General features: G+C 39.2%; 1 protein-coding gene across 1 annotated transcript in view; it reads left to right on the top strand.

Moving 5' to 3' along the window:
• Positions 1 to 12490, top strand: part of diaph1 (diaphanous related formin 1) — a 94807-nt gene that overhangs the window by 17505 nt on the left and 64812 nt on the right. Inside the window, 11 exon segments of the mRNA XM_079672319.1 lie at positions 2099 to 2125; positions 2833 to 2997; positions 3510 to 3611; positions 4797 to 4927; positions 6562 to 6645; positions 6739 to 6802; positions 7241 to 7380; positions 8529 to 8634; positions 8850 to 8960; positions 9182 to 9300; positions 10528 to 10644. Of these exon segments, the coding sequence (XP_079528445.1) occupies positions 2099 to 2125; positions 2833 to 2997; positions 3510 to 3611; positions 4797 to 4927; positions 6562 to 6645; positions 6739 to 6802; positions 7241 to 7380; positions 8529 to 8634; positions 8850 to 8960; positions 9182 to 9300; positions 10528 to 10644 (1166 nt within the window).

The following is a 12490-nucleotide window of genomic DNA, read 5'->3' as shown; positions in this document are numbered from 1 at the left end:
ATCATTTATTTCCTTTAAAACATGACATTGTTTGTCAAGGCTGTCAGCAGGTGTTCACACAAACAAACAAACACATTTTGATTGCCACCAGAAAAGAATAAAGCATTAGTCATTCTTTAGTGTGAAACTTTAGTCAGACTTTAGTAATGACACAGGAAGCATTGCTACTTTCTGGCCTTTCTCTTAATGGGATCTTTTACTATTCTAATTTGAGTTTTAATGATACTATAAAATCATTTTGATGTTGCAGTAGTTGCTCCCATAACAACTTTTTAGGGCTTGTGTGTATGTTTAAAAGACTGTTGTAAACGTCTCTTCTGGGTGTTCTAGGAAACACTAATGGTTGAATCTAGACACCTAAAAGCAAAGATGTATGCATTTACACCAGCAGGATCAACATGATACAAAGCAGACGTATCGCAGTAGGCTGTATATAGGAATGTTCTGTCCTATGTTTAGTTTTCTAGACCTATTTTCCTTTAGAGCTTTGAGGCAATGAGCAAACTGGATGTAAAAGGTAAACAATAAAATACATTTTGACTCTCGCTGACAACAATAAGTGGAGCACTTAAGAAAATGGGATGAAACAATCTCAGTTGCAAAAGATGTCACCAGATATATTGCTATAATGTGCCACTTTACACTTTTAAGCTGTTTAGGTCTATACTTTTGACCATTTATATTAACCTCAAAGAGAAGCGCACTTTTCAGAGAATATTAGATAGAAATATATATCATCGGAATATAAAGTATACGGGAAAACACAAATTCAGCAAATAAACACCCGAATTTATAGAATAGTAACTATGAAAAAATAAATAAATAAGACACTATGATCACTTTGATTGTGTGTGCTTGCTCTCACAACACGGCAGGAGTCCTCTACATGTTGATGAGTTCGGTGTAATAATAATATGAATATCTTGAATTGTTAAAGTAGCAGATACCTACAATCATGTTTATTATTTTCTCTTTTGGTCTTGTCTTTGCTTCAACAAGAAACTCGATCTTGACTTCATTCAAATTGGATTCAAATTCAATCAACTGAATTTATAAAATCAGTTTACTCTGTTTGCAACAGAATAGCTGATACATGAGATCAACAAGCAGCAACGCCACAACAACCTGTTTAAACCTTTTCAAGTTTAAATTCAGTTTCAAAAAGCTTTTCCTACCTGGAGTTGTTTTGTCTACCAACAGACACACACAGGCTAATGCACCTTTCCTACACAGGGTCAGCATCAGTGAATAGCACTGCTTTGACTACGTTTGTGTGCTCTTTAAATGAGAAGACTTTGACCTCTCTGCCTCTGGGACTGACCCCCCCAAGGTTAACTCACTTTGGATTTATTGTACGTTGTTTACGTAGTGAGGCACTTGGAAGTGTCTTGTGACTTTTGCTTTCCTCTGTCAAAATATGTGGAAAAAGTATTGACTTGATTTTCTAATACTAGGCCAGCTTTCAATCAAGAACTAAATGTGGATATCGTCGTACTTTAACTTTGATAAGGTTCTTGAAAGCAGTGTTTTTCACTTCAGGCTCATCCCCGCTACTTTGTAACCTTAATATTGAATTATGTATCTGTTATTTGCCTAGCTTGGACTTTGTCAGGGGCATGTGCTTGAGTTTCTGCTAACATTGGGTTTCCTATGGGCACATTAGTAGAGCTAGCCTGACACCTTGTGGTCAAGAGATGCAAATGTTTTTACATATATTAGAGTTGGCCATTTCCACGATTGAAAAATGTATTAATGTCTCTGAGCCTTTGACTGATCAGTGTTGACTGCTGATCTGCTGCCTATTGGTCACTCGTGTATTTAAGACCTTTGATTTCCTCAACTTTAACTCCAATTTAATGAAATAAATTCTCTATAAATGTGTATCAATTCAGTTATGACAGTGATTTGTTGATGGTGTTTCCTTCTGTCCTACCATTAATCTCCTATGAACTCTGTAGACAGTTTCTTGGATCTGTTTCCTGTTTTATTTAATTTCTGTCTAATTGATTCTTTCTCTTTTTCTCCCTCAATCCGTTTGTTTGATATTCCTTCCCTTCCATTAAATGTTTCTCCCCATCATCCATTCGTCCCTTTATAGAAACTCAAACGCCTGATTCCTGACGAGGTAGGTTTGTTATTGCGTTCGACCATCACATATGTGCTTGACTTGTCCATTTGTCCGTGTTACCTATAACTCAACTGACAATTATCCATTTCCTGTCATGTTCACAATGTCTGCCACACAAACCTTATCCACAATAACACAAATGTTTTTAAGTGCGTGTTTTGTCCTGTGCTGTACTCACACTGTATGTGCATGCTTTGAGGATGCACTCATGGAGGAGTCATACTTCTATTAACAGATTATTATTAATGAGTCATTGTCCACGGTCACGGTCAGAATGTGCCAAGATTACATGTATAACCAAAAATGTATGTTCTTCAACACAAGGTTTAATACATGACCACACAAAGTCATTTTCTTTTACAATTCCTTTATCAAACAATAAGTGTTATGCTCTGCTCGTGTCAGCGCTCACTGCATGTGTGAAATGTCTGTTGGCAAAATGTTTGACGTCTTTAATCCCTAATCCTCGTCTCACTTTGTTGAAAGGTTTCTACTGTTTTATTACTAAACAGAAAATACTAAAACTCATTTACAAATAGCCCTCATGCATTTTATACTTGTTCATTTATTTAACATTGGGAGTTGATTAGGGATTGCTAGCTTGTTCTGTGTCCTTACAGTGATGCTTACAGTGATGCTTACACTGTTTGTTTTTCCCTCCGACCCCTTTCCTCTAACCCGTGTCATGTCGTCTGATAATCCAGTTGGAGCGTTTCACCAGCATGAGGATGAAGAAGGACAAGGAGAAGCCCGGCCCGGTCCCAAGTCAGCGGCACTCTTCAGCGGCTAACTACGAGATTAACGCTCAGAGTCCCATGCTGAACGATCTTTCAGATGAATCTGTCCTGGACCTGTTCGAACAGATGCTGGTGAGAAAGACTGTGTTGGTTTGTGTGGGAAAGAGTCAGCTTTTGGAGAATGACCCGTTCACCATGTCCTGTGAACAGCCATGGAAACGTGGACATTGTATATTCCTCTCACAGATACCTTCATTATTTCTGTGCATGCTCCCAATTTGTATGCTTTAACACAAATGTGAAGTACTTCCTTTAAACACAAAACACACATTTCTTGCGACTTAAATGTTTGCATTTCTAAAAGTTATGACATCATCTAATAATTCTCCTCATTATCTGAGTTAGCACATCCAAAGCTCACACTGTTAAAGCATCCATTATCATCTCACTGGGGGCTTTATATCCCTTGCCTTCAATTTAGTAAAGACTATAAGGAAAATATCTCATAAAATACAAAAGTGATTTCCATTTTAGTATGCATTTTCTGTTTGTTAATTGCATGAGTCTACAGATGAAAATGTCCTCATGCACTGATCATCATCCAACCGTATTTGTCTCCTCTTGTTCCTCCTGTCTTTCTTCAGGTGGATATGAACCTGAATGGGGAGAAGCAGCAGCCTCTCAGGGCAAAAGACATTATGATCAAACGAGAGATGGTCTCCCAGTACCTCCACACGTCTAAAGCGGTCAGTACCGAAATACACGTTGCTTATACAGACTGCTGCAGGGAATTTACAGACTGCTTCATGCAAGTTGTTGTTTTTCAGAAGAACTAAACGGTTGGGCCTTTACATGCCGTATTGTCCTGTTCTAAACACATAGTGCCCCATATGGGTTTTCTCATATTTATTTTTAAAACCAAAGTGATCAAATATATGAAACCAGAAGGATTTTTTTTTTTAGGCCAAATAAGAAAAGTGATCCGATCATACAGTGACACTACTATATTTGTGGTGGCGTTTTAATCCGTGTCTACATTTAATAGCCACTTCTCTGTCGGGGTTGTGGGTTTTGACGCGCCAAATACATTTAGCTGAGATCGTTGTTGAATCAGATCAGTTTTATTAATTGATCCAAACGGCTTAGAAACAGGAAGACACATTTCCTCGCTTCATAGTAACTCAAAGTTATCAGTATCAAAAGGAGCACTTCCCCTTCTCATCACAATCAGCTGTGTCCCATTGTCCTGCCATATATAGGCATTTAGACATGCACGCGATACCTGACGCACATTTGATAACGAATATGATAACGAATAAGATAATGAATATCTTTTCAACCATAGTGTGACTCACAAAAATAAATGATTAAGAGTTTAATCTAAATCCTTATATAATTATTAAGCCTAATATTCAAACCATAATGACTAAATGAAAATGGCTCTAACAATATTTGATTAATTGATTAGTCAAATGTAGAGTCAAATGCCTTCCCTTGACTCTGTGTTCAGGGGGATCCCTTTGCTTTGTTATAGACATTATACAAATATGTTCCCTGGTGAATGTAGAGTCAATTAAAAGCACAACCAGCCTTAGAAATACCAGCTACCATTGCATAATTAGGTAAATGAAGCAGCAGGTATAAAATAATCCAAAATAGTGAAAGAGAGTAGCTCTATATAGGACCTATATACGCAAGCACAGATGGTTCCTAACCATTCAACCATTCATTTAACTTTGAAATAAGCCTATTAAGAGAAAATCCTGCGCACATTACCCTTGAAATCTGCTAATCAAAATGTAAATGTAGGCTTGAATGTTGCCCTTGGTGCCCTGCCACGTGCTTGCTTGTAAAGAGAACACCAATTACAACCTGTAACAAGATGCATATCAATGCAAAAAAACTGAGTGATTTTGTTTTTGTTGATTTAGGGTCAAAACCAGAAGGAGAGCACCAAATCAGCCATGATGTACATCCAGGAGTTAAAGTCAGACTACAGAGACGTACAGCTGCTGAGCTGTCTGGAATCTCTGCGAGTCTCACTCAACAACAACCCTGTCAGGTAACACACACACACACACACACACACACACACACACACACACACACACACACACACACACACACACACACACACACACACACACACACACACACACACACACACACACACACACACACACACACACACACACACACACACACACACACACACACACACACACACACACACACACACACACACACACACACACACACACACACACACACACACACACACACACACACACACACACAGGAAATCTGACCCATTTTGCCAAAATCGTTGTGAGTGCCTTCAAGCGGTGATCAGTGTTATTTTTGCAAGACTACATTGCAATGACCTAACTCACCCCTCACAATAACGCTGATGTGGCTTAGTTAAAAGGGAAATGGAGAAAGGCAAAGATAGAGATGGGTTGTGATATGCCATGACGTACATGTCTATTGATGCCTTGCTCTGTGACTAATTGTAAGAGTTGTCAGGCTTTGCTCATTAGTTCTGAACCACGACAATGGAATTTTTATGAGGAATATTGGATTGTTATTCTCCACCATTAGCGACTTGATTGAGGCTCTCAACCAACAGCCGTTCCTCTCAACCAACGGCCGTTCCTCTCAGCCTGTCAACCATGATGTCTCTCTCACTCACTCACTCACTCACTCACTCACTCACTCACTCACTCACTCACACACACACACAGATAGATATCCAGGTACACACAGTGTCTATTCAAATAACACATCAAACCAGGTTCATGCAATAACTCCTTCAAATGAACTGTGTCAATCTCCTTGTGTGATCTCAAGGCTTCGATCCAATTGAAACTTCACTGATCTTTAATTATCGCCATGTAACTTGACAGAACTCAAGCCCTTTTACAAAGAAAGAGAAATAAGCATTGCAGTGACTTCAGGTGCAAAGGTGATATCATCCTATTTACATATGCTTCACTTGCTAATTAAGAAGCTTTTATTTTAAAAAGCTGACTTAAAGGTAGCAGCATTTTGTTCCTCACACAGCTGTGGTAGATATGGCCCTACATTATTTTATTTTTTACGATTACAATATTCTAGTAACATATATTATTATTCATTTACAACACATCACAACAAAATGGCAGGCGGCAATGCAAGTTCAGTTACTTACACGAAACACTGTTTAAGGACTGTGTCAGCGATTCTTCTGTATAAGAGAAAGCCTAGAGGCTACAGCATCAGCTACAAACACAACATAACAAGCTATCATTTAGCCAACAAAATGTAACAACAAATGTGTCATTAAAAGAAAACGACATTTTTCAACATTATGAAGTTTACTTTAACAACAGAAATTCAAGTACTTCATATTCGTGCTACTCAAATGATACATGCCTAACAGGACTTTAAGCTTAAGAGTAGGTTCAGTAGGTCTTTGTCACAATTCACGCAGTATCTCTCTCTATTCACTACGTTCAAAGGAGTACCAAGAAGCCAAATGAAATGCTTAAGCTCAAATGTAAAAAAACAAAACAACACTTTTACATTTGTATTATTATTTCTAACATACAATTGCAAGATAATGTCAATGTTAAAAACCACCAAATAGAAAGTGAGCCATAAAATGTGAAAATATGAAAGTACAGTGTATCGATCATGTCCTCTCATCTCTTCCAGTTGGGTGCAGAACTTCGGAGATGAGGGGCTGGCCCTGCTGCTGAATCTGCTTAGAAAACTACAGGACGACAAAGAAGAGTGCTCGTGAGACTTTTAAACCACACGATAAGCAATTTGACTCTTTAGCAGTGTGTTTGTAATGTCTTTTTTGTATCTCTACTTTTCTCCACAAACTAGACATATCGGAGTGAAATGTCAACACGAAATCATCCGCTGTCTAAAAGCCTTCATGAACAACAAGGTAAGACAATGTATTATTAATTGCATAGAAATCCTTCATTCTGTCTTTATTATGGTTTACATTGTTGTTGCCTGTAGTTGTAACAGACCAAGTAATAGACTCATTGTAAGCCCATGTTGTGTCCTATCTGCAGTGTAGCACTTCTTCCACTAGAGGGCGTCAATGTGACCAACTTGGCTGTTCAATACATGCTGTCAATAATAACTCTTGTGCTTTCATTTTTTTTAATTTGTGAATGCAACCAACACTAGATAATTAGCATAAATCACATTTAATAATTACACATCATTTTAATGAGTGTAAATGATGTGGAGCCTGCAAGAGAAAAATCGATTCTGATGTAAACACTATCATTTTAAACATGAAAGGCTGATCGTTATCTTGCTCATTTAGCTTTCTCTCATCATCATCATCATCACACTTTCTTTCTGTCTTTAGTGCGGCCTAAAATCCATGCTGGAGTCAGTGGAAGGGATTCCTCTGCTGGTCAAAGCCATCAACCCCCGGGTGTCTCACATGATGGTGGACGCTGTCAAGCTGCTTTCTGCCATCTGCATAATGGAACATCCTGAGAACCTGTAGGTGTTATAGGGACATTCTGACACCATGTCCTTAATATAATGTACAGAAATGATGACCCTGGAAAACCAATTATTGTTCACAGTTCAAAGTCTAATATGTTTTCTGTTAGCAATTAGGAATAATCCAGCATTTTATATTTATAACTGAACATACTTTTGTCTCTTTCCCCTGTATGTCAGGTTTGAATTAAAACTGTCAAGCAAAGCGACAGAATGCACTTTTTTCTGCATTCATTATTTTCAAGGCAAATGTAGTATTTGTGTATTCATATTTGATGAACTAGAGATGCACCTATTCTAGATAGTGAACCGATACACATATTTAACTGGTGATTGTTCTTTTAAATCAAGTCAAAGCCAACTTTATTGTCAATCTCAAAATATGTTTGTACACACACAAAGATCAAAATACTGTTTCCCACAGTCCCGAGGTATACAAAAAACACACATTAAAGTACAAGAACACTCAATATTTACAAAAAAACACAAAATAACCGTTAACTTCACGTAAGCAGGATATATATATCAAAAAAGATGATGTACATAGGGCAAATGAGAGTGCAAAAAATAACTGAATAGCGTCTTTAAAAGCCATTTCATCCTGCTACAACAACTACCTATACGTATTGCCCGCTCACTACTAATGATACTAAAGATTGATTAAGCTTCTCCACTCAGTCTATTTCTTTTCTTATCCGAAATGTGAGACATAGAGCTCCTCACTGTCCATGGAGCACATAATGCTGGAAAATGGAGGTGATTATTTCTCCAACATCCTAGAGTGGCCCCATTTCTGGAGAGACATAGCAACACTCCCACACGGCCAACATGTTCTTTCATTTGTATACAAACCACATGTGCATGCCGCTACCCATTGTGCTCCTTCATCCTCCCTGAGCCAGCCAGCGTCTCGGTATGCCAGCGACTGCTTCAGAGTCTGCCTGCAAATAACTGAAGGGACATTTATCGGGTGCTAAACTGATGCACAAAACAGATCCACTGCCATGGATGAACGTCATCTCATTTGCCAATAGGCTGAGGGCAACTTGGCATGATTCGTCCATTAACATTAAGTCTGTGCCTCTCTAGTAACAGCATATAACGATGTTTTACATCAGATGCCTAATTGTCTGTTTTTGTTGCAGTCATGAGCGTGTTTTGGAGGCCATCACAGAGGAGGCGGAGAGACAGGACATCGAAAGGTTCCAGCCTCTCCTTTCTGGCATGAGAAATCACAACATCGCTCTAAAGGTGCACATCCACACGCACCTTACCAATTATAAATCCCCACATGTATTCTTGTTGATAAAAGACACAGACCCAATTGCATTTGATTGACAGCCCTGGTCAATGCAATCTGCCCTGTAAAAGACTGACTCAGCAGATACTTATTGTATTTTGTATTATAGTTATCATATTTCCAGTTAGTCTGAATTGAAGCTAACTTTCCGGCGTGTTTTCAACAGGGTGGCTGCATGCAGCTAATCAACGCCTTGATAAGCCGCGGAGAAGAGCTGGACTTCAGGATCCATATTCGCTCTGAACTGCTGAGATTGGGACTCCGAGAGCTGCTGACGGTACAGAAAGAACTCTCTTTTGATGTTTTCAAAGTGACTCTCTAACAACACACACAAGTACTTACTCTTCATGTCTCTCTCTCTCTTGATGCCTCTGTCTTGCTTATGCTGTGAATTTTTTTTCTCTCAACTGTCCTCACTCAATGTTTGTCACATTCTCCCTGTCATTCTCCCGCTTGCCTTTTCATCCCTCCGCCTGTATCCCATCGCTCTCTCTGCAGGAGGTGCGGAAGATAGAAAACGAAGAGCTGAGGGTGCAACTCACCGTGTTTGATGAGCAGGCTGAAGATGACTCTGAGGACCTCAAAGCGCGTCTTGATGACATCCGCATTGAGATGGAATATCCTTCCACCGGGCAAAATGTTTCCTCAGGGTCAACTTTTTGACCTTGAAAATCTATACGTGGTTTACGACACAACTTTGCATGCTTGTGTTTTCGCTTTTACTTTATTTGCTAGAGTCAAAGGAATAACTTTTATAATGCTTAGAAGGAATATGTACAAACAAATAGGAAATAGCAATGCACGTGTCCCTTTACTATAAAATTAGTTTCAATCCACACAGAATCTGATTTCTCTTTTCTTCCCTGTTTTAACCTTACTTTGTGCCTTTTTTTCGTAACAGAAATGAATATTTTCATACTTGATAAGCATCATCTTTCAGGCTCTAGGGGCAGTGTAACCCTGTCTGACTTTTTTTCATCCAAATCCGTCTTTGCCAATTAGCAGCTCAGACATTTGCTACTCATCTGCAGTGCGGTAAAAGCAGCAAAACATCCAACCACTGGTGGACTTTGACATTGCTTTGCTGCAGGTCAGAACCATCTGTTCTTTTCTTTTTGTACAGAGAAGGGTCAGTCCAATTACTGCTAAGTTGTGTGCAGCTCAATTCTTCTCCAATATGATCTCCACCTTTTAAACGTTTATGTCTATCATGATGGTGTCCTGGTTTGACAAAAAGCATGTTTACAGATTAAGATTTAAAAGGACTCTCTTGTGTTCTTTATCACACAACACTTACTGTTTGAGGCTATTTGACTCAGTGTGACATCCAGTCATTCTTACTACTACAGCACACTTTGATTAACGGCTTAAAAGATTATTCAAACAACTCATGTAATTCTGTGTGCAGTCTGTGGCTTGCAATAATATGTTTCAACACCAGGTGTCTCCTAGGGCTACCCAACACCGTGTAAACACAGTCCTACTGCAGCATTGAATAACCACTGAGGTCAAATTATTTTTAAAACCTAAACATATTCGTGTGATACAACTGGTTGTAGTAGTTGTACAAGACATGTTAGAATCTCATCGTGTCTATACAACAAAAGTGTATAAGAAGGGATTAAAAGCCTGGTCTCTAGTTCACTGTAGATTCTGAACTCATACATGATATTCAGTGTTCAGGTTTGTTGCTCCAAGCCTTGTAAATGGTGTATATACAGCAAAAGTTACTGCAAGACTATTCAGAATAGTCACTTTGTGTTAAAGATGTTGTGTATATTTAAAAAAGTGTAGAACTCTTTTATTGTATTATGTTAATTAAGCCTTAACTGCTTTTGCTTCACTGATGTGAGGGAAGTGTTTGAGATCCTAGTCAACACAGTGAAGGACTCCAAGGGAGAAACCCACTTCCTGTCCATGATGCAGCACCTGCTGCTAGTCCGTAATGACTACTTGGCCAGGTAACACACGGACATATACACACTCATACATGTCAATTGCTTCTCACACCTGCACCGACCCAGCCATTCACATATTACAGCTGAAATGGTGATATAGGTTCTGTGATGAGACTACATACATTCTATCATTATCATACATTAAATCTCATTTGTGGGTGAAAATTACAATGAGGTTAATTATTCAAATGGATTCAGAGAAACAGTGCATGTAGCAAAAGGCAAATATGCAGAGATTGACTCTAGAATAAGAATTCAGATTCCCAATTGCAGCCTGATACAGCCATATCATAAAGACAGTAGTCATGTCACAATCACTGGCAATTGATTTAGCAGTTTCAATGCAGTCCCATAAAAGTACAGCAAAACAATCAAGGCAAAAGGAATTGAAGAAGTAGTCCTCCTCTCCCTTCTCTCAGTCCATTTGCTGTTTGTTTTCAAGAGCGCCGTTCAAAGGCTGAGAAATTAATACATGCAAAGAAGTCCAATTCCATTTTAATAGAAATGAACGCCATCACCTCTTATCACCAGAAATATGCTAATGTCTCTCCCTGTGTCTTCCAAAGCCCTTGGGGGTTTAGCTGGGGAAACAGAGGAGAAGAGAAGAGTGAATAATTGAATGACAAGACGGGGATAGAATAATGTTAAGGAAGTGGAGAGTTGTACGGCATAGTGTTCGCACATTTGTACACGCATGTCCACATTCACAGTCAGCGACACACGAGAGGAATGTGTTTGCTTTGCTGAACATCACAGAAAACAGGCAAACACTCACAACAGCCTGCCCAGGCATGCACACATTTGATGTTGTAGTGTTGATGGTCAGCGTTGCCTTGATGCTATCAGACAGGCAGGAAATTGTGGTTTATTTTTAACACAGTTTGGGGAATAAATTGTGAGGCTTGAATAGGTAGGTTGGACCAAACAAATGGTCCCAGCTGAGGTCTTTTTTCTCCTCCCCTCTCTTCCATCCCTCCCTCTTTCCTGTCCTGCTTCCTCCATCCAGGTGATCTGTGATCCACAACAGAGGTGGTCTGTAATGGACTCCTCAGAGAGACAGGAAGTGAGGGGGAGGGAGAGCTGTATCGTGGCAGAAAATACCTCTTGATAATTACAGTGATGAGGGGAGAAGCGAGGTGGAAGGCGAGACTATAATGAAGAAGAAATTGAGAGTTGAAGCAAATTGCTAGGTAGATGTTGAGGGAATGAGGGAGAGACGTACAGGGAAAAGGAGGCTTTGCATTTGTGTGGGAATGAATGAAAGAGCACCTGCTGATTTGCTCTTACAGTTTCTCAACCTCAAGTGGAAACGGTTACCTGAGGATCTAACAGAGTACTTAAATGTATTCCCATACCTCTAGTCATGCACATACTAAGCATGCACACAGAGCGCAAACAGCCTTATAGATTTAAAAAGTTAATGACACACATGTATTTTATAATTTTTCCAAATGTGTATAACCTCAGGCCTACCAAGCACATTTTTCCTATTATATCTAATAAGTAAACATGGTCAGGCTGGTATTAAATGCCAGCTCTTGGATGTAGCCAAACAAACATCTATTCCAGTTTTACAGAAAGACACTAGATGTCTCTCTCGCTCCACGGATAAATCTAAGCTTTACAAAAAAAAAAACCTTGAAGTATATTGAAGGAGTGGAATAAGTGTTAGACAAAGGCAGAATGACTAAGAGAGACGAGATGCAGGGAGACAGAATAAATAAAGTATTGAGTTTGTGACTCTGAGAGCATCTAATGGGGTCAGGGAAAAAGACACCTCCAAAATGGAGTGTCGGTGTGAAGCTGGTTTGATCAGACACGGGGCGCTGGACATACACCAACACACTCT

Source organism: Notothenia rossii (genome assembly GCF_949606895.1).
Source record: "Notothenia rossii genome assembly, chromosome: 3".
Classification (NCBI taxonomy): Eukaryota; Metazoa; Chordata; class Actinopteri; order Perciformes; family Nototheniidae; genus Notothenia; species Notothenia rossii.
Note: the sequence above shows the minus strand (reverse complement) of the source record. Positions and strands in the feature narration are given on the sequence as shown.